Here is a 23,421-nt window from a genome sequence, read left to right on the forward strand (position 1 = left end):
CTGAAAAGTATAAAAACAAAGACTTACGCGAATTCAAGCTGAATAGCATATTCTTTTGATATAAAAGGAATCTGATCTGGGGCCAAACGCTTTGCCAGTTGTAGAGCACTGTCCCAATGCTGTAAATCCCTTCTCATCTGTTAAGAAGAGAAAGACCTTAACTTTAAATGAGCAAAATTATTTTGCAAAGTTACCACCAAGAGCTAGTTTTAATAAAACTAATTACAAAACCTTTTTGTTTAAATAATGAAACTTGATGTTTACAATGATAATATATTACTATAGCATGCATTCTCAATAGGGTTGACAGAGCCCTGAAGAAGGCAAAAACTGATTCTTGGAGGGGCAAAAAAATCTTAGCTATTACAATGGTTTGTGGCCCTCCAAAACTCAATCTTATCTAACAAAATCTTAGTCCTTAGTATTTAATTTTTCTCAGCAGGGAGTAATCAAATTAAATTAATGTAATCAATTAAAGTTAATTTTTATTTTTAGAAGGTAGTGATTTTAAAAAGTTGAGAACACTTTGCTATAGGAATTGGTATGTTTTTCTCAGAAAATCTGAAGCTGTATCACAACACGAGTAATAGCAAATGTAACTAAAATGTAAATATATCTTTCTTCCTAGTTCCTGTGGTCTTTTATCTCTGCCTGGTACATAATTGTAAATATAAACTAATCATTAAAGAATCTTTCAAAGTTCATTCCTCACTTTATTCATACTTTCCAAACAATAATAGCTAACATTTTTCAAGTGTCATTATCTGCCAGATACTGTTCTAGGGGATTAGCTTATTTATCTTTCACGACTACCCTTTTGCAATGTATTAACACTTTCTTGTATCCATTTTAGAGATCCAGAAACTTGAGGCAGAGAGGCTCCTCTGTACATAAGGTTACACAACTGGTGCACGACGGAGCTGGGCAGCAGGGCTCTGCCTCTGAACTTTTCACCTGGTTAACTCATCAGCTTTCAAACTGAGGTTAAAGAGTAATCACCCCTCTCCATTATCAATCCATTACATCAAATTCTTTCCAAGTCTAGCCGCACATGACCAGTGCCCACAGTTAAATGCAGGAGAGTTGAGACCTCAGTCATCGCAGCCATATTCCCATTTCAGTGAGTACTAATCCAAGTTTCTCAGGGTGAAAAGAAAACTTTCTTTCTCAGGGTGTTAAGAAAACTTCTCAGGGTGTCCCAATTATCTTAAATAATACTGTAAAATTACCTACATTTTTCTTAAAGTTAATTTAGTTCACTTAAAATTTAAAAATTAAAATTTGCTATAGAATGATTTGTAAAAGGAAAGCTGTAAAATTAATAACAAATGCTTCCAAAACAACCTCTTTTACATAGTTGTAGAAATGAAAGTTTTAGGTGAAATAATATTAATGATTACAACAGCTAATGATATGTCTTTACTATTGATCACGCACTGTGCTAAAAGATCTCGTTCTCATTTTTAAATCTTTACAAATATCCCGTGAACTAGATATTATCCTTCCTACTTTAAAGAAATAGGATCTAGGGCTCAGAAAGGTTAAATAACATGTCCAAGCTTACACAGAGCTGGAATTTGAACCCAGACATGTCTGACTGTGAAGTCTGCGCTCCTCACTGCAAGTCTATATGGCCACGCTTCCCTTCTTCCCTGCCCTTGAACTAACTAGGCCCTTCATCCTGCTCTAGGCCCTCTCCTGCAATGCTCACCTCTGGGAAACCAGTGATGGTACACTAGTCCTTAGCTCACCTCTTAATACACAACAGAATTTCACACAATAAGGATAAATGTGCCTCGGTTTTCCCATCTGGAAAACAGAGAAAAAACCAATCCTATCTCATAGGATCGTTGTGAGGGTTTAATGAGTTAATACATGTCAAGTGCTTAGAAAAGTGCCTGGCCCACGTAAGCACTCAATATATGATGATATTTTTCCTTGTATACGTTTTTGTAATTTACACAATCTGTTCTCTTTGGACACACTTAGATTTCAATTAGTAATGTTGTAATACCATGCATTTTGTGCCTCCACAAAATGCAGAATAAACATATTTTTGAATTATGATTTTAATAAAAAATATTATAATTAATGAGTACTCAGGGGTTCTTAAACTGACATGCTTGAATTTTAGGAGGGGGAAGGCATATAGTGTCTGTGCTGAGAAATTTTAATTAGATAGAAGGGGTGATCCTCCTTTGCATATTATGTTCTTTCCTTTTTTTTTTTTTTTTTTTTTTTTTTTTTAGACAGAGTCTCCCTCTGTCACCCAGGCTGGAGTGCAGTGGTGCAATCTTGGCTCACTGCAACCTCTGCCTCATAGGTTCAAGCGATTCTCCTTCCCCAGCCTCCAAGTAGCTGGGATTACAGGCTCACTGCAACCTCTACTTCCCAGGTTCAAGCAGTTCTCCTGTCTCACCCTCCTGAGTAGCTGGGATTACAGGCACATGCCACCACGTCCGGCTAATTTTTGTATTTTTAGTTGAGATGAGGTTTCATCATATTGGTCAGCTGGTCTCAAACTTCTGACCTCAGGTGATCCACCTACCTTGGCCTCCCAAAGTGCTGGGATTAGAGGCGTGAGCCACTGTGCCAGGCCCCATTTTTTTTCCCCCCATTTCCCCACTGGATACCTCTTACACAATTTCCATTCTTATTTGCTGCTATACCTCCAGGGCAGCAATAGGACAGCTGGATGCAAGGTACAGGTCCTGAGCCAGGTTATAATCGTTGGTAAACATGGCAAGGTGTCCTGCCAAAAGATTGTAGTCCTCTATTCCCTACAAATAAAAGCAATTTTGATGAGAAAAAAATGTAAGAGTTTAACTTTTTTTTTTTTTAAGGACTTTGATCATTAGAAGTGGTAATATTCTATCGATTCACTTGTTTAAGAGTTAGGTAAGATTAAACGGAAAAAGTTTAGACTGTATTTAACTTAAAATAGCATTTAAATCTTAACTTACTTGATAATTCTATAACATGCTGTTTACCTTTATTTGTTCCAAGGACATCACCATGCCAACATTTCCAATTCTCCGATAAACACGGATTGCAAACTCCACTTCCATGTGATGTAGACAAGCTCTGGCCAACTCATTCCAGGCAGCCTCATCATTCAGAATCCTGCACATTTCCCAAGCATCAGAAAACCTGGGATGTAAGTACATAAGCTTAATCAGAACGCTCCACTTGCCACGTTAGGCAATTTTCAGACTACATGTTATCTAATAGTGTGCCCCAGATAAACTGTCTAAAACATTTCTTAACCTGTAATTGTCATTTGCAAGTAATGAAAAGACACTTAAGCTTTCTTCCTTTTTTGTGCAGATAAATGTTTTTCCCTGAATTTCTTTTATTAATCTGAATCTACTCTGTAATCAGTCTACTCAATTAACAACTAAACTAATTCTATTCATTTATTTCTTTTTATTTCACACATAGATGAATATTATTTTTGTTCTCCATAAGTTTAATAAAATTAGTATTCTATTCCTATAAATTTAGAAGTTTAAAACAGGGGTCAGCAAACTATGGCTCATGGGCCAAATCTAGTCAGATGCTATTTTGAAAATACAGCTTGAGTGGAACAAAGTCACTCATCAGTGCACTCTTTTTTTTTTTTTTTGAAGACAGAGTCTCACTCTGTTGCTCAGGGTGCAGTGCAGTGGCGCAATCTCACTTAACTGCAACCTCGGCCTCCCCGCTTTGTTATTCTCCTGCCTCAGCCTCCTGAGTAGCTGGGACTACAGGTGCGCACCACCACGCCAGCTAATTTTTTGTATTTTTAGTAGAGATGGGGTTTCACCATGTTAGGCAGGATGGTCTTGATCTGCTGACCTGGTGATCCACCCGCCTCGGCCTCCCAAAGTGCTGGGATTACAGGTGTGTGCCACCGCACCCGGCCCAGCCCACTCTTTAATGGATTGTCTGTGGCCACTTTCCGGCTACAACAGCCAGCCTGAGTAGCTGTGATAGAGACCCTATGGCCCTTAAAGCTTGAAATATTTACCATTTGGACCATAACAGAAAAGGTTTTCAGATCTCTGGTTTAAAACATGAACATAAATGCCAATTAAACTTTTGGTGGAACCTCTACATGAGTGAATATATTACATTCATCTATCTATTCATTTATCCATTTATCTATTCACCTATTCATTTTTCCATCCAACACACATTTACTAAGCTCCTCTTATGTGCTTGGAAACATGACACAAAAATCAACCACAGTTGCTGTCCTTAAGGCAGTCACAATTGGGGAAGGTGGAAGAGACAGATAAGGAAACAAATGACTATAACACAGTTTGACAGAAGTAACTGAGTACTTACAATAGATAACTCTTGGTGCTAAGTCTTTTGCATAAATTCCCTTACCCTAATAACAGTATCCACTAAGTATTATTATTATTTTTCCTTTAAAGATTAGGAAAGTGAGGCTTACAGATGTTAAAAGACTAGCCCAAGGCACACAGAGATAGGTGGCGTCATGCTCTTAACCACTGTGTACTGCGTCCTGGCTCTGAGGCAACACATCAGAAAGACCCCAAGCAGGACTGCCTGTGGTGGTGGGGAAGTCGGGGAAGGCTCCCTGGAGCAGGAGATGGCTCCACTAATTTCTGATGGGTAAAGAAAGAGGGGTTACTACATTCAGAGATAGGGAAAGGGCACTCCAGGAAGAATCATGAAATATATGCAATTTCAGCAGCCAGTGGAACAGAGAGGGAGTTGAGTGGAAACAGCTGAGCTGGTCTTAAATCATGAAGTGCCTAGTAGGTCATGGAGGTCCCCCAGGAATTTGGATTTGTTTGTAAAAGCAATAGGAAGTCGCTGAAGTATCTTGAGCAGGGAAATGAGGGGATCAAATCACATTTTCAAAAGTGTGTGGAGAACAGATGAGATCGTTATAAGGCTACTGGCAGACACAGCAGTTAGGAAGTGGAGAGTTACATTACACGTTATTCCAAGTGAGGGCCTGGGTAAAGACAAGAGAACACAGGAGAAGGAAAGGAGCCGGTGTATGTGTGTGTTAAGGCATGTGCATGTGTGATTAGAGTGAGGGAAAACAGGGGTCTGTGGAAATTGATGAGTTCAGTTTTAGAAAGGGCAAGTTTGAAGAGCTCATGGACTTCCAAGTACATATGACTGGAAGGTAGTTGTAAGTACAGGTTTAAGATAAAGACACAGATTTTAAAGTCAACTTCATATGGGTGGTATGTTGAGCCATGTTAAGCAGGGGAGATTCACTCAGGAAGAATAATTAGAGTAAGAAGAGAAGGAAACTCATGAGACCCCAATAAACAGCACATTTAAGAGAGGCTCAGAAGAATTAGAATGTCAGAGGAAATTCACGGTGGCTCTAGGAGATAAGAGAAAAAAACAGGAAAAGGAAATTACAAGCAAAGCAAAAATCAAACTTCATTATGATGAAATCAAGATATTGTTGACATAATTAGGTTTATTAGGATTTCACAATAACTGGGCTCTTTGGAAGCTTAGAAACTGTTTTGTTCTTACGGGCTTTCTTATAATAAAGTACTCATAATAAAAACAGCTTACTATCTTATCTGAGCCTCACAATACCCCTGTGAAATGAACAAGGGAAGTGCTGTTACCTCCATCTATTGAATAGGATTTGACATTTTATCAAAAAGACACCTGCACTCATATGTTTGCTGCAGCACTATTCACAATAGCAAAGTCATGGAATCAACTAAGTGTCCATCAACAGATGACTGGATTTTAAAACGTGGTGTGTATATACAGACATACACAACATGGAATACTACTCAGCCGTTAAAAATGAAATCATGTCTTTTGCAGCAATATGGATGGAATTCGAGGTCATTATCCTAAGTGAAATACCCCAAAGTCAAAAACTGCACGTTCTCACTTAGAAGTGGGAGATAAACAATGGGTACACACGGACATACAGGTGGAATAAGAGACACTGGAAACTCCAAAAGGTGGGACGGTGAGACGGGGTTGAGGGATAAAATACTACCTACTGGGTACAGTGTTCACTATTCTGGTGATGGGCACATTAAAAGCCCAGACTTCACCATATGCACTACATCCATGTAGCACAACTGCACTTATATTTCTACATTTACAAAAAATAAAAAATATTCTTGCAAGGAGAAAGAATAAAGCAATAAAATAAGATAACATAATTATAGGATTTGACCTTTAAAATCACAAAAGCAAACGAGAAGTTCCAAAAGAAGTGTCTGAAAGCCTACCTTTTTAGCATTAAATTCTGTGCCAGCACTGGTCTCAGTTCGTCAGGCCCCGTATCTTTGAAGTTGCTGAGAAAGCCATAGGTGCTAAGGTAGATGTTGTTTACTTTTCCACTCTGTGTTTGGCAGGTCAACTCTCCATTATATAGCAGCAAAGGTTTATGAGCAAAAGGAACTTTGGTGCTACCAGCCAAAATAACCTTGGCTCCTACATTATAAAACAGACATCTCAATGCTGAAAGCTAATACTCAGCACAAAAATCAGAAAGGCATGTTTTAATTTTACTGCAATGGGGAAATTCATTTGTCAGCAAATATACACAAAAGGGGTTTAGTACCTTGTATAGTGTCCTTGTGAAAGACATAAGTGTACACCTTATCATCATCATAAGCAATAAATACACCTTTATCCATTGGCCAGTTTTCCCAAAGAACACCTTTAATGGTTGGTGAAAAATCTGGAATCTCATAGGTAGTGTCATTAACCTACAAAATAAGATTTACAGATTTGCCCCAAGTCTGTACTTAAATCATTATCATTTGCCGTGGTAGAAGCCTGTTTGCAGCCTTAGCTGGCTTAGCTAAGTCATATTCAACCTAACATCACTCCAACAACAACAGGAAAGAAAGTTTCTTTTTCCATTCTTATCCTAGGTCTGGCTTGAAAAAACTATAGTTATTTGGAAAATCCAAGGTTTGATCTAAAATCTGGCAAAATTGTAGGAGAACGCACGAGTCTAGACACAAAGCTTCAGCTTAAGGAAAAAAAATTAAAGCTGCTCAAGATGACAGAAATTTAAACTACGAACACACTTGTACTTGTGTTTAGAAATTTTTCATAATACTGAGTATTTGATAATATTGGGTATTAAGAAACAAATTAATTCACATGATTGAAGTAAATTACACTGGGGATGCTTTATTTCAAAAGACTTCTCTAAAATGCATATCAACAAATATAAATATACAGTCATCCCCCAATATCCATGAGGGATGGGTTCCAGGATCTCCTACGGATAGTAAAACCCACAGATGCCCAAATCCCTGACCCATAAAATGGTGTAATATGTGTATAACCTGTGTACACCCTCCCTTATACTTTAAATCATCTCTAGTTTACTTATAATACCTAATACAACATAAACACCATGTAAATTGTCATACTGTATTGGGAATATAGATAAGAAAAATTTTCTGCACAGGTTTAGCGTAGACAAAGCCATCCATTTTTCCTCTGAATATTTTTGATCCACAGTTGGTTGAATCCGTAGATGAGGAACCCACAGATAGGGTGAGCTGACTGTAATATTATACTAAATAAGCTATTTATAAAAATCAGTCCATATAAGTCCTGTGAACGCAGGCAGATAGGCTTATATATATCCTGAATAGGGAACTGAAAAATATCTGCCTCCTCCTACTCTCAAAATAAAAATGAAATATAAAATCCCTGAAAATAATAAGTAATACTACAAAGCTGTGCTATTTAATATAGTAGTTGCTATTATAATATCTACATGTAGCCAGATGTATCTATTAAGCACTGAAATATGCCAAGTCCGAATTGAGTTATGTTTAAGTGTAAACTACACACTCAGAGAGTTCGCATGAAAAAAAGATTGTAAAATATCTCATTACTTTTTTTTATATTCAATTACACATTGAAATGATAATATTGAGATACCATTGCATACCAGTCAGAATGGCGATTATTAAGTCAAGAAACAACAGATGCTGGCAAGGCTGAGGAGAAAGAGGAATGCTTTTACACTGTTAGTGGGAATGTAAATTTGTTCAACCATTGTGGAAGACAGTATGGCGATTCCTCAAGGGTTTAATTAAATATATTAAAATTAATTTCACCTGTTTGTTTTTTATCTTTTAAAAAAGTAGCTAATATAAAATTTTTAATTATATATGTGGTTCACATTATATTTCCATTGGACAGTGCTACTTACAAGATATTGTACTAATTACTTCATTTCATGCTAACCTTATACTCTAAAAGACAGGTACTATTATTATTTCCATTTTACAGATGAAGAAACTGAAGTACAGGGAAATCTGCCCAAAGTCACACAGCTAGTAGGTTGATGGCCAGTATTTGAACCCAGGCAGTCTGGCTCCTGAGTCTCTGCTTCTAACCCATGTTAGTCTATGTTATACTGATGCTCACTTTGTATAGATGAGCACATCAGTGCCACTGGACTAGTGGTTGAACTTTTTTTAAAAAAGGTAACTATTTGTTGAGTGCTTATTATGTGGCTAACACTGTACTAAAAGCTTACATGCATCATCCTATTAACTTTTTATTTAACAACCCTACAAAGTAGGTACTAGAACTGTCTCCATCTTAGACAGACAGGAAAACTGGAAATCCAATCAAAGTGAGAGCTCTTTAACAGAAATTATCAAGAAAAAGAGAACTGTAAATGGAGAAAGTAAAAATGAATGAAATCACCTTGTTTAAGGGCTGACCTTACTCCTTACCCTTTCCTAGCAGCCACACCCTATTTTTGACTTTAACTCCTGACAGACACCTGATTTACCCTCCTACTCTCTTGTCTATTCTGTCTAAGCCACAGTTTCTAACTGTGGTGAACCCACACGGGGGAAATTCAAGGCAGCTCTAATTAGTTCCCTGTTATAGAAAGGAAACCTATACAAGGTGGAATTTCCATATTAAGTAGAGGGAACTCGAGGTTTATCTTCATTTATGTCATTCATCCTTCCTTATTTGCTTTGCAATTGGGGGAGGAGTGCATTGAGTAAGAACTAGCAAATTAGGAATTTGGCACAGATAATCCAGGTACATTCATGGAAATTCATTATATTTGTCAAATAAAGAAAGAAAAGAAAAGAAAAAGAGAAGAGAAGGAAAGGAAGGGAAGAGAAGGGAAGGGAAAGGAAAGGAAGAAGGGGTGGGCATGGGGAGGAAGTAAGTCTTTGTATCAAGCGAAGTGTAGCAGTGAGGAGCAGGCTGTTTACATTGAGGGGACACCACAGTGAGACCTAGGGACCTGGAAACAGTATTAAGGATGGGTCCACAAGCAGCTGTAGTTTATGTGAATTTGACCAAGAACATAGCAAACTATTAACAGGATATAAAAAGTAAATGAAAAATCCAATTATAGTAACTAATGTAAAGGCACATCTCCTTTTTTCTAAATCTATTTTCAAAAAAGTTAAGGATGTTTAAAAATATGAGTCGCTGATTTTTAAAATGGGCTCATCCATTTTTATTCATCTAATACAGAAATACCTGTTCCTTGTGCTCAGGATCTTTAAGGAAAGAGAAAAATCAACTGAGGTGAGCAGAAAGGACAGATAAGCTCACTGCCTATTGGGAGAGAAAAGTCACGTACAGGAAGATATACTATAATTATTGTATTGTGCAGTAAGTATACGATAAGGTTGAAAGTGGTATAGGATATAATAACTATTTTTTCCCATTAAAAATCTTTCTGGGATGGCCACTATGAAAAATGACAGAATAACGGAAAAGGTTGTCTTGATATAGTCATAAGAAATCTATCATAAACATGATATGAAGATGATAGCGAATAACTACAATCCTTGGCACTAATTAATAGAAAATTTTACATGAGATATGCTTTAAACACACTTTTTCCCCCCTATATTGCATTTCAAAAAATAAACATTTAAAAATGTTCTAGACTTACTGGACAGTAAACAAATCCATCACTTTTTTCATCAATGAAAACTAATCTGGTCCCATTTGGGTCGGGAAAAATCTTTTTCACACTGACAGGATGTCGATAATCATTAACGAATTGCCAGTCTTCAATGTAGAAATACTGAACGACACCAGTCTAAAAAAAAAAATTCAGTCATGAAAATATAAAAGGTAGTCAAGAAAATACTAACTTTCAACATTTAAATTAAACATACATCCTAATTTTAAGAGAAAAAATGTCATGTTTTTGATGAAGCGACTAAGAATAATATTTAGTATATGTGAAAGGTACAGACTCAAGAAAATAAATACAACGGGAAAAGCTGGGCACAGTGGCTCTCGCCCGTAATCCCAGCACTTTGAGAGGGGTTTCACCATGTTAGCCAGGATGGTCTCAATCTGCTGACCTCGTGATCCGCCTGCCTCAGCCTCCCAAAGTGCTGGGATTACAGGTGCGAGCCACGGCACCCGGCCCAGCCCACTCTTTAATGGGTGGGTGGATCTGCCTCCCGGGATCAATCGATTCTCCTGCCTCAGCCTCCCGAGTAGCTGGGATTACAGGCATGCGCCACCATGCCCAGTTAATTTTTGTGTTTTTAATAGAGACAGGGTTTCACCATGTTGGTCAGGCTGGCCTCGAACTCCTGACCTCAAGTGATCTGCCCACCTCGGCCTCCCAGTGTTGGGATTACAGCCATGAGCCACAGCACCTGGCCATGTTCACTATTGTCACTGAAGTGATGGTGTTTCATGGGTGTATACATATGTCAAAACCTATCAAATTGTACACTTTTTAATTTATTTGTTTTTTTGGAGACAGAGTCTTGCTCTGCCACCTAGGCTGTGTGCAGTGGTGCGATCTCAGCTCACTGCAACCTCCACCTCCCAGGCTCAAGTGATTCTCCTGCCTCAGCCTCCCGAGTAGCTGGGACTACAGGCGTGCGCCATTAAGCCCAGCTAATTTTTGTATTTTTAGTACAAACGGGATTTTACCATGTCATCCAAGCTGGCCTCAAACTCCTGAGCTCAGGCAATCCGCCTGTCTTGGCCTCCCAAAGTGCTGGGATTACAGGCATGAGCCACCGTGCCCGTCCAAATTGTATACTTTAATAGTGCATTTTTCTTGCATATCAATGAAACTTCAATAAAGCTGCCAAAAACCATGATATTTTCTGAATTACTCAAGAAAGAAACTGGAATAGTTGCTGCTTAATGAACAGACTACTACACTTATTCCAAAAGTACTGTGGCATAGTGGAAAGAGTAGATTTTCCATCAGGAAATCTTAGTTTAAGTTCCAGTTTGCTACAGACTTGCTAGCCTCTCAATCTTCAGTATCTTCCTCCTGAAAATTTCCCTGTGTATTTTATAGATGAGATAAAATAAGTGAGATCAAGGATCTATAAACTATTAGCGTCATACAAATTTCCTGTTCTTTATTTTTCCATATCACCAAATTACCTGATATATGAGACCTACCTTACTGATGTATATTATCTCAAAGACTTACTAGTTTTGGTCAAATTTAAATTTTAAAAAGTCTCTCATATAGCAACAAGCATGGTTTAAAACATGTTCTTTCAAAAAAATAATTTAGGTTAGGCACCTGTGGCCCATGCCTGTAATTCCCACATTTTGGGAGGCCAAGGGAGGAGGATCATTTGAAGTTAGGAGTTCAAGACCAGCCTGAGCAACACAGTGAGATCCAGTCTCTACCAAAACAAAAAACAAACAAACAAAAAAACCAAAAAAACCCACATTAATTAGCAGGTTTCTAAAATAAATAAATAAACAAAAAGAACTATAAAAAAATATTTTGGCTGGGCACAGTGGCTCACACCTGTAATCCCAGCACTTTGGGAGGCTGAGGCAGGTGGATCATGAGGTCAGGAGTTCAAGACCAGCCTGGCCAAGACGGTGAAACCCCGTATCTACTAAAAATACAAAAATTAGCTGAGTGTGGTGGTGGGTGCCCGTAATCCCAGCTACTAGGAAGGCTGAGGCAGAGTACTGCTTGAACCCAGGAGGTGGAGGTTGGAGTGAGCCAAGATTGCACCACTGCATTCTAGCCTGGGTGACAGAGTGAGACTCCGTCTCAAAACAAATAAACAAAAAATTTTCAAGGAGGTCCATTTCTTAAAAAAAAAAAGAAAAAAGAAAAAAATTAAAAACTAAAAATTAGCAGGACATGGTGGCATGCACCTGTAGTCCCAGCTACTCAGAAGGATGAGGCAGGAGGATTGCTTGAGCCCAGGAGGTCGAGATTGTAGTAAGCTATGATCGTGCTGCTGTACTCCAGCTTGGGTGACAGAGTGAGACCCTGTCTCTAAAAAATAATAATGGTAATGATAATTTCATGTGAAAAAGTGGAAACTTTTAAAATAGTAAATAACTTTTTCTTTGCTGCTGTTGTTTTTTGTTTTTCATATGGGGTCTTGCTCTGTTACCCAGGCTGGAGTGTAGTGGCATGATCTCAGCTCACTGGCAACCTCCACCCCCAGGGCTCAAGTGATCTTCCCATCTCAGCCTCCTGAGTAGCTGGGAGCACAGGCACACACCACCACGTCTGGCTATTTTTTTGTATTTTTATTAGAGATGGGGGTCTCGCCACGTTGCTCAGGTTGGTCTCGAACTCCTGAGCTCAAGCGATCCACCCGCCTCGGCCTCCCAAAATGCTGGGATTTTAGGTGGGAGCCACTGCACCCGGCCAATATTTTGCTGAAGTGGAAAATAATGCATTTTCTACCAACCTTACTTCTTTTACAGACTGATCAAAGTAACAGGTATGGCATACTTTGAAAAATCTGTGAAAACTGTTTTACAAATATAAGATGCTATAACTGTTTTATGTGCATGTGGCTAATGTAATGTATTTGGAGATATAGGGTACCTATGGTTCAAAGGATGAATAAATTGAAGTCAGATTCTCAATATTCAATTAATTTTAATATTTGCTGAATGCCTACTAAATACAGGCATTAGAGATTTGAAGTTGAATTGTCTACGCTCATCACCAAATTAAATCCTTAAGGTACCCAGATAGGGAAAATGATGCTTGGAGGGGTTAAGCACCAGCTAGCAAGTAATAGAACTGGTGTTTGAGCCCAGATTTGCTAGGCTCCAAAGTCTGAGCTTTTCACTAGGCCATCAAAATTGCTTAAAATCACAAAAGCACTGACATTAACAAATCATGCCACCTACGTGTTCTATACATGTACAGTCATTCACCACATAAGGTTTTGGTCAGCGATGGACTGTGTATATGATGATAGTCCCATAAGATCAGGATGGAGGTGAAAAATTCTTATTGCCTAGTGACATTGTGACTGTCATAATGTCAAAGCATAAGTCACTACTCATAAGTTTGTGGTGATGCTGGTGTAAACAAACCTCGTGTGCTGCCAGTTATATAAAAATATAGCGCATATAATTATGTGTAGCACATAATACTTGATAATGATAATAAATGACTGTTACTGGTTTATATATTTATTATACTATACTTTTTATTGTTATTTTAGAGTGTACTCCTATTTATTTAAAAAAAGTTAACTGTAAAACAGGCTCAACCAGGTCCTTCAGGAGGTATCCTGAAGGCACTGTTATCATAGGAGATGAGAGTTCCATGCATGTTATTCCCGCTGAAAACCTTCCAGTGGGACAAGATGCGGAGGTGGGAGACAGTGATACTGATGATCTTGATGCTATGCTGGCCTGCACTAATGTGTGTGTTTGTGTCTTAGTTTTTATAAAAAGTTTAAAAGTTAAAAAAAGTGAAAAATAGAGAAAGGCTTATAGAATAGGATATAATATTTTTTAAGAAAATATTTTGTATAACTATACAATGTGTTTGTTAACAAACTAAGTGCTACTACAAAAGAGTCAAGTGTTTAAGCGTTACTAAGCTAAGTGTTACTACAAAAGAGTCAAAAAGTTTTTAAAAATTTAAAAGCTTATAAAGTAAAAAAGTTATAGTGAGATAAGGTTATTATTGAAGAAAAAAATTTTAAATAAATTTAGTGTCCCTAAGTACACAGTGTTGATAAAATCCATGGTAGTGTACAGTAATGCCGCAGGCCTTCACAGTCACTCACCACTCACTCACTCACCCAGAGCCATTTCCAGTCCTGCAAGCTCCTGTCATGGTAAGTGCCCTATACAGGCGTGCTGTTTTAAATATTTTATATCACATGTTTACGGTACCTTTTCTATGTTTAGATACAATTGTGTTACAATTGCCTAGAGCGTTCAGTATAGTCACATGCTGTACTGGTTTGTAGCCTAGAAGCAATAGGCGCTACCACACAGGCTAGGTGTGTAGTGGGCTGTACCACCTAGGTTCCTGTAAGCACACTCCATGACATCTACACAATGACGAACTTGCCCAACGACATGTTTCTCAGAATGTATCTCCATTGCTAAGAGACACATGAATGTATATAATTAATCACAGATAACTTCAGTAATTGTATTGGATTCAATATAGAAAAAAGGCTGGTAGGAGAAGGAAATGACCGAGATCACAAAGTAAAAATTAGAAATTCCCAATGTTCTCTAATAAAGAAGGTGACACATACATCTGTACCATAGATGAGGAAATCACTAGTTAAGGCATGGCATAAGATACGGCACTTATCATCCACTGCTGGGAAAAGCCGAGTCTCACGTTCTTCTTGAGCATCCAAGATTTCACTTTCTATCTAAAATGTAAAGAATAATAATGGCTCACAGATTTATTTGAGTAAACCTGCTATACAACATCTAGGGGTGTCTTTTTCTCAAGTTCAACTAAACATTCAGACTCCCAAGACTACCAGAGGTCAGTTTAGTCAGAAAGCAATCAGACAGGAACCACAGCTTGCCAGCAAGGTAGCACAGACGTCCCTCTTAGTGTGAACAGTCTTTACTGCAGGCTCTGCAGCTATCTAATTGCTAATCTCTTTGTCTTCCATGAAGAGCCATGAAACAGATGTGAGAAATACCCTGACTTAGAAGCCCCCTCTTCACAGGTGCCAACATCTCTTGAACAACTCAGCAGGCATGGTTTCAAAGACCCCCACACACATAATGCCCAAATATGAGTCAGCACCTTCCAGGAAGTCCAAAGGTATGGCATTCCCATCAGGTTTTTATGGTTCGTGTATAGTTCCTTCTAGTTGCAATTTACCAACAGGGTAATTATTATCATTATTATTTTTGCTAAAGGCTATGTTGTGAGTAGCACTGTTGATATTTATCAGGTTTTTGGGGAACAGGGTTAGAAAGTCAATAGAACTTCTCATATAGAAGGGGAAGGGTTTTGTTAATCCTTTACTCACACCTGACTTTCTAGTTAGTCTGTACATCCTTGCTTCCTGACCAATATTCTTGATAATCAGACATTAGGCTGTTCATCATAACTTAACTTAGCATGTCTCCAGGACATCAAAATTATACTTACCAAATGTAACTGGACTTTGCCTTCAAAAAGTGCAGCAGCATAGTCAGAATGAAGGCAAATACTGGCTACTGTTCCCAGATACTCCATATCTTTCCATTTTTTCACAGCTGTAGCAATTTTTAAAAACCAACACATTAAAATATTGGTAAAACTATTTCATACATACTTGCATATAATTTTAAAAGGTGTGCTTTTGCAAAAATATTCTGAACTTAAAATTTCATTTTAATCTTAAATGATTAAATGATTAAATTGAATCTTATTAAATTTCATTTTAATCTTAGTTGCCATATAAATTTGCCTTCAGGCATTCCATTATGGTTTACATGAAACAAAGTAATAGAAAATAAAATCACATGCAAAACAATTAAGAATTAAACCTTAAGTGGCAATAAACTTAATGGTGTTTCTGTTTAACCAGTTAATTTTCAGGTTTGTTCTATTCCTGAGGGTTACCTGACCTAGAATTGGGGAAAGGTGATGGGGAGGAAGAAGGGGAAGAAAAAACAAAACAAGGTTTTCCTCACATGCTAGTAGCTATTATTCAAGGCATAAAAGGGGCGACAGAACTAACATTTATTAAGTACCCACTAGGTTTAGGAGTGCTTAAAACAGTCACTGTGCCAAGTGAGATCACACATTTTATTTTATTTAATCTTCCTCATGATCCATTAAAGTAGAAGTATCCTCATTTTCTAGATGAGTAAGGCTCACAAGCGCAAAGTGATTTGTCTATAGTCACTTAACTAACCGAGGCAGAAAGGGAAATTAAATCCAGGGCCTCTCTAATTCTGAAGCTTATACTCTACCCACTATGCTATGCTGCCTTCACTACACAGGTAAAGAATAAAAACTTTCTAAAAATTACGTGAATTTTTAGAAGACTTGCAAAACCATTTAAGCTAAGAATGAGATATGTGAACAAAAGAGTGAAAGACTTGGTCCTGAAAGAAACTTCCAGTGCTTACCAAATAAGAACAGAAATTATATGCCAGATAAGAATAAACAACTAGATTTAGACTTGCCATTCTCTCCAAGGACATAAAACCAAGCTCGATTATTCATTCCTACAGCCAGATGATAAAGACCTACTGCCACAAAGTTGGGTTCCACATCAACAGAAACTGTGATTGGTAGCTCCTATATAGAGAAAAATAGTAATAAATCAACTGCTAAACTTATTTTATTAATAAATAAGAGAAAAATAACACCATTTTCATACTCCTTCAATAGGGTTGGCTACGGTGACTTCAAGGAGGGAGGTGAGATAGGCAATCCTTGTGCTGCAGGCATCCCCAAGTATAGGAAGCTTGGTCAGGAAAACATGAAGTGAGCCCCTTTGGGTAGAGAGTGCTAGCAACTGGCCATCATCAGTCCAGGACAAGGTACCCAATCCTGAAATAATCGACAAAATAAATGATCATTCAAAAACAATATATAGTTGCAGGCAGCAAACAAATATTTTCATTTGAGCTACCAGAGACATAACAATTTTCAAATATCTTCCTTACCAGTTTAAGTAGTTTCTATTTAGAGTAGGAAATGTGCCATGGATTGGCATAAGAATATGAGCATTGGCTCATTCCCTGTGGCTCAAAGGGAAAGTACAGTTATGTGTCACTTAACAACAGGACCATGTTCTGAGAAATCTGTCATTAGGTGACTTTGTTGTTGTGTGAACATCATAGAGTGTACTTACACAAACCTAGATGAAACAGCTTACTGCATACCTAGGCTATATAGTAGAGCCTATTGCTCCTAGGCTATAAGCCTGTATGGCATGCTACTGTACTGAACACTGTGCAACTGTAACACAGCAGTATTTGCACATTAAAACATATCTAAACATAGAAAATGTACAGTAAGCCTGAGCAACAAAACAAGACCTTGTCTCAAAAAAAAAAAAAAAAAAAAAAAAAAGAAAAAGAAAAAGTAGTAAATATGGACCATGTATGTGGACCATTGTTGACTGAATCGTCATTATGTGGGTCATGACTGTCTATAAGAATTTATACTTTACATTAGAATTAGGATAAAATTCACTATAAATCTCTGGGTCAAAGTAGACATATCTTTCTAGTCAAGCAGTATGACAACATAATTACTAAAATAAGGAGACTATTTTAGGGAACTCTAGTGAAGAATATTAAAATTTATTTCTGGCCAGGCACAGAGGCTCACGCCTGTAATCCCAGCACTTTGGGAGGCCAAGGTGGGCGGATCACCCGAGGTCAGGAGTTCAAGACTAGCTTGGCCAACATGGTGAAACCCTGTCTCTACTAAAAATACAAAAATTAGCTGGGCATGGTGGCGCATGCCTGTAATACCAGCTACTTGGGAGGCTGAGGCAGGAGAATAGCTTGAACCTTGGAGGTAGAGGTTGCAGTGAGCAGAGATCATGCCATTGCATTCCATCCTGAGCTACAAAATGAGACTCCATCTCAAAAAAAAAAAAAAAAAAAAATCCTCCTACAACGAATGCAAATCATACAATAATGAACACAACCTTATTCTCTGTAACTGGAATGATAAAATGTCGATCTGCTTCAGAAAAATCAATACCTTTATTTTCCTCATCCAGGCTGAGTATAGCATACATGTCTTTTAAGTCAACCAAGTCTTGGATTTTAATGCTGAAAAACAAAAATGTATTAAAAAAAAAAATATATGATCTTTATATAAAACTGTTTTAGTTCACCAAAAATTATAAACCATGGAATAGGTTACTGGTCTCCAAAATGTGATGTACAGAACGATCCACCCAGTTAAAGAAAGAAAATATTAGAATTTCTGTACTTCATTACATCTTTAAATTTTGGGGTTTGTTGTTTGTTTGTTTACTGTGTGAAGAGATGGGGGGGTGGGTTGTACCTGGCTTAGTTTCTGATCTATGGCATCAGGAATGAGGAGGTTAAAATGGTCCTGAAGAAATTTGAGTATGAAAATATTCTCCTGAGTAGTATTAATTATTGTAAGATGATACAGGTTTCTCTTTACAATGTGTTCCCTTTCTCCCGTGCCCAGAGTTCTTTCATACAAAAGGAAGTGAATTATAGTACAGAAAGAACATTAAATTTGGATCAGAAGGATCAGGTTGAAAGCTCTGAAAAATGCGGGCATAATATTATTTCATAGTGTTGTAATAAGAATAAGTAAGTTGATGTAAATGAAAGTTGTGTAGTACAATGTTGAGACCCAATAGTTGTAACATTTCTTTCCTCCTAATCTCCTTTTCTCCTTTCTCTTCCCTTCCAGTATTTTCCTCTTACATTGTTTCCCTCATTATTTTCATTTAGTTGAACTTTTAAGATAATTTTAGATTCACAGGTAGTTGTAAGAGGCAATATAGGGAGATAGATTCCATGTCCCCTTTTCTCCCAATAACATCTTGAAACACTATAGTATAATATCACAATCGGGATACTGACATTGATAGAAACTACAAATCTTACTCCGATGCCCCTAGTTTTACTTGTACTCAGTGTGTGTGTTTACTTGTACTTGGTGTGTGTGTTTACTTGTACTCAATGTGTGTGTTTAGTAACTTTCTCACACAAGAGATTCATGAAATCCACAACCACAGTCAGGATACAGATAGTTCCATGACCACGAGGATCTCTCATGTTGCCTTTTCCTAAACACTCACCTCTTTCCTTCTAACCCCAGCCCCATCCTAACCTCTGGCAATCACTAATCTGTTCTTTGTTTTTATAATTCTATCTTTTCAAGAACATCATATAAATGAAATCATACAGTATGCAACCTGTTGAGACTGGCTTTTTTCCATTCAGCGCAATCCTTTGGAAATTCATTCAAGTTGCTGGGTGTATCAACAGGTTGTTCCTTTTTATTGTTGAGTAGTGTTCTATGACATAGGTGAACCATTCACCCACTGAAGGACATCTGGATTGTTTCCAGTTTTTGGTTATTACAAATAAAGTTGCTATAAACATTCATATACAGGTTTTTTATTATTTTATTATTTATTTTTTTATTATACTTTAAGTTCTAGGGTACATGTGCACAACGTGCAGGTTTGTTACATATGTATACATGTGCCATGTTGGTGTGCTGTACCCATCAACTCGTCATTTACATTAGGTATATCTCCTAATGCCATCCCTCCCCACTACCCCCTCCCCACAATAGGACCCGGTGTGTGATGTTCCCCTTCCTGTGTCCAAGTGATCTCACTGTTCAATTCCCACCTATGAGTGAGAACATGCGGTGTTTGGTTTTCTGTTCTTGCGATAGTTTGCTGAGAATGATGGTTTCCAGCTGCATCCATGTCCCTTACAAAGGACACGAACTCATCCTTTTTTATGGCTGCGTGGTATTCCATGGTGTATATGTGCCACATTTTCTTAATCCAGTCTGTCACTGATGGACATTTGCGTTGATTCCAAGTCTTTGCTATTGTGAATAGTGCAGCAATAAACACACGTGTGCATGTGTCTTTATAGCAGCATGACTTATAATCCTTTGGGTATATCCCCAGTAATGGGATGGCTGAGTCAAATGGTATTTCTAGTTCTAGATCCTTGAGGAATTGCCACACTGTTTTCCACAATGGATGAACTAGTTTACAGTCCCACCAACAGTGTAAAGTGTTCCTATTTCTCCACATCCTCTCCAGCACCTGTTGTTTCCTGATTTTTTAATGATTGCCATTCTAACTGGGGTGAGATAGTATCTCATTGTGGTTTTGATTTGCATTTCTCTGATGGCGAGTGATGATGAGCATTTTTTCACGTGTCTGTTGCTGCATATACAGGTTTTTATATGAATGTAGGTGTTCATTTCTCTGGAATAAATGGCCAGATGTGAAACTGCTAGATCATACAGTAACTGCATGTTTAGTTTTTTAAGAAACTGCTAAACTGCTTCCCAGAGTAGCTGTACTATGATGCATTCCCACCAGCAATGTATGAGTAATCCAGTTTCTCCTCATACTTACCCACATTTGGTGTTATCACTATTTTTCATTTTAGCCATTCTAATAGATGGGTAGCAAGAGTTAATTGTGGTTTTAATTTGCATTTCCCTAATGGCTGATTTTCATGTATTTGTTATTATTTGGTGAAATCTATGTCTTTTGCCTATTTTCTAACAGGGTTGTTTGCTTGTTTTTTACTGTTGGGTTTTTGTTGAATGGTAACTATATATGTAAGTTTATTATTTTTGTGTTGCATAGATAAATTGATATGTAAATAGATAATTGACATTTAAACAAAAATAGTATCAACATAGTGTTGGGTTGATAACATATACAGATATTAAACATATGACATACTGTTGGGTCTTGAGAGTCCTTTACATATTCTAGATACTAGATACTAGTCCTTTGTTGGATATGTGGTTTACAAATATTTTCTCATTTTGTAGCTTATCTTTTCATCTTATTTGTTTATTTATTTTCAGAGTCAAGGTTTCACCACGTTGGCCAGGCTGGTCTCAAACTCCTGACCTCAGGTGATGTGCCTGCCTTGGCCTCCCAAAGTGCTGGAATTACAGATATGAGGCACCACATCCGACTATCTTTTCATCTTTAACAGAGTATTTCACAAAGCAAAAGTTTAAAATTTTGATGAAATCTACTTTATCGATTTTTTCTTTTATAGATCATAGTTTTGGTTTCAAGTCTAAGAACTCTTTGCCTAACCCTAGATCCAGAATATATCCTCCTATATTTTACATTTTATATTTAAGTCTATGAGTGAATTTTTTTATTAAGGTGTAAGGTTTGTGTTAAGCTTTTTTTTTTTTTTCCTCTCCACTTGTGGATGTCTGATTGTTCCAGTACCATTTGTTGAAAAGGGCATCTTGCTTTTATTGAATTATTTTTCACCTTTGTCAAAAACCAACTGTGCATATTTGTGTGGGTTTATTTCTGTCTTCTCTATTCTATTCCATTGATTGATATATCTTTTCCTCTGCCAATGATACATAGTCTTGATGATTGTAGCTACACAAGTTTTTATATTGGGAATAATGATTTCTCCCATTTTATTGTTCTTTTTTAAGATTGCTGTTGGCTATTTTAGGATCTGTGTCTATCTCTCTGTCTCTCTGTCTCTATCTATCTATATTAGAATAAGCATGTCTATACCTACAAAGAAGCATGCTGGGATTTTGATATAAATTTCATTAAACAATAGATCAACTTGGGGGAACTGACATTTTCACTTTGTTGAGCTTTTCAATCTATGAACACAGTATAACTCTCCATTTATTTGGGTCTAATTTGATCTCTTTCGTCAGCATTTTATAATTTTCAGCACAGACACTGTACAGGTTTTGTTAGAGGTATACTTAAGCAGTTCAATTTCTTTGGAGTGACTGAAAATGGTATTGGTTTTCATTTTTGTTTTGATTGTTAATGTTCATTGTTAGTATATTGAAATGTGATTAATTTTTGTGTGTTGATCTTATATCCTACAATCTTGCTCAACTCATTTATTAGTTTTAGTTCTAGGAGTTGCTTTTATGTAGAAAATTCCAAGATTTTTTATGTAGAAAATCCCAAGATGATCACGACATCTGCAAATAGAGATAGTTTTCCTTCTTCCTTTCTAATCTGAGTGCTGTGTATTTCTTTTTCTTGCCTATTGCAGTGGCCAGAACTTCTAATGCTAGGTTGAATAACAGTAATGAGAGCAGATATTTTTGTCTTGTTCCTATCTTAAGGGACAAGCATTCCGTCTTTCACCATTAAGCATGATATTAAGTGTAGGTTTTTTGTAGTTTTTTTTTTTTTTCGAGACAGGGTTTCACTCTTTTGCCCAGGCTGGAGTGCAGTGGCATGATCACAGCTCACTGCAGCCTCAACCTCCCAGGCTCAAGTGATCCTCCCACCTCAACCTCCCAAGTTGCTGGGACTACAGGCAACTTGTAGAGATGGGGTCTCGCCATATCGCCCAGTCTGGTCTTGAACTCTTGGGCTCAAGTGACTCTCCTGCCTTGGCCTCCCAAGGTGCTGGGATTACAGGAGTGAGCCACTGTGCCTGGCCTATATTGTTCTTTGTCAAACTGAGGTAATTACCTGCTATTCCTAACTTGCTGAGAGTTTTTATCATGAAGGTGTGCTGGACTTTGTGCAATGCTTTTTCTGTGTCAATTGATGTGATTACATGGCTTGTCTTTTTTAGCTTCTGATATAGTGATTATATATTTTTTTGTTTTCTTTTTGAGACAGGGTCTTGCTCTGTTGCTCAGGCTAGCGTGCAGTGATGCAACTGCAGCTCACTGCAACTTCAAACTCCTGGGCTCAGCAATCCTCCCACCTCAGCTTCCTGAGTAGCTAGGAATACAGGCACATGCCACCATACCTCGCGATTTTGTTTTAGAGATGGGGTCTTGCTATATTGCCCAGGCTGGTCTCCAACCCCAGCCTCAGGTGATCCTCCTGGCTCAGCCTCCCAAAGCGCTGGGATTACAGCCATGTACCACTGCACCTGACCTAGATTACACTGATTTTTAAATATTGAACCATTTGATATTTTCAGTATCTGAAATAAATCACACTTGGTCATGAAGTATAATTCCTTTTATACACTGTTACATTGTTTGCTAAATTTTCTTGAGAATTTTCATGCTCAAGTTTATGAGAGATACTGACCCGTATTTTTCTTTTTTAATACACTGTCTTTGTTTGGTCTTGGTATAAAGGTAATACTAGCCTTATAAAACAAGTTGAAGAGTTCTCTACTCTTTTATTTTCTGGAAGAGATTTTTTAAAAATTGGTATTAATCCTTTATCAAGTGTTTGGCAGAATTCTTCAATGAAAGCATACAGGCCTGGAGATTTATTTTTTGGGAGCATTTAAATCACTAATTCCATTTTATTGTAGTTATAGGGCTAATCCAGATGATCTGTTTCATTTGGGTTGAGTTTTGGTAGTTTATGGTTTTCAAAGAATTGTCCCATTTCTTCTAGGTTGTCAAATTTTGAGTGTAAAATTGTTTGTAGTATTCCTTTATTATTCTCATAATGGCTTTCAGATCTGTAGGGATACTCCTGTTTAATTCTTGATATTGGTGATTTGTTG

At 37.5% G+C, this 23,421-nt stretch overlaps 1 protein-coding gene across 3 annotated transcripts in view; it reads right to left on the reverse strand.

Annotated features, from left to right (window-relative positions):
• Positions 1 to 23,421, reverse strand: part of WDR19 (WD repeat domain 19) — a 93,773-nt gene that overhangs the window by 44,399 nt on the left and 25,953 nt on the right. For all 3 annotated transcript variants that reach the window (XR_502293.3, XM_008017627.3, XM_038008622.2), the window contains exons 10-20: positions 17,936 to 18,006; positions 16,596 to 16,768; positions 16,399 to 16,513; positions 15,374 to 15,480; positions 14,511 to 14,633; positions 9,920 to 10,069; positions 6,575 to 6,722; positions 6,240 to 6,444; positions 2,991 to 3,150; positions 2,670 to 2,780; positions 28 to 137 (exon numbers count right to left, since the gene is read on the reverse strand). Coding sequence is in view for 2 of the 3 variants with exons in the window: in XM_008017627.3 (XP_008015818.2) it covers positions 28 to 137; positions 2,670 to 2,780; positions 2,991 to 3,150; positions 6,240 to 6,444; positions 6,575 to 6,722; positions 9,920 to 10,069; positions 14,511 to 14,633; positions 15,374 to 15,480; positions 16,399 to 16,513; positions 16,596 to 16,768; positions 17,936 to 18,006 (1,473 nt within the window). In the remaining variant the exon portion in view is untranslated. The remainder of the gene's footprint in view (positions 1 to 27; positions 138 to 2,669; positions 2,781 to 2,990; positions 3,151 to 6,239; positions 6,445 to 6,574; positions 6,723 to 9,919; positions 10,070 to 14,510; positions 14,634 to 15,373; positions 15,481 to 16,398; positions 16,514 to 16,595; positions 16,769 to 17,935; positions 18,007 to 23,421) is intronic.

Source organism: Chlorocebus sabaeus, chromosome 27, assembly GCF_047675955.1.
Source record: "Chlorocebus sabaeus isolate Y175 chromosome 27, mChlSab1.0.hap1, whole genome shotgun sequence".
NCBI lineage: Eukaryota > Metazoa > Chordata > Mammalia > Primates > Cercopithecidae > Chlorocebus > Chlorocebus sabaeus.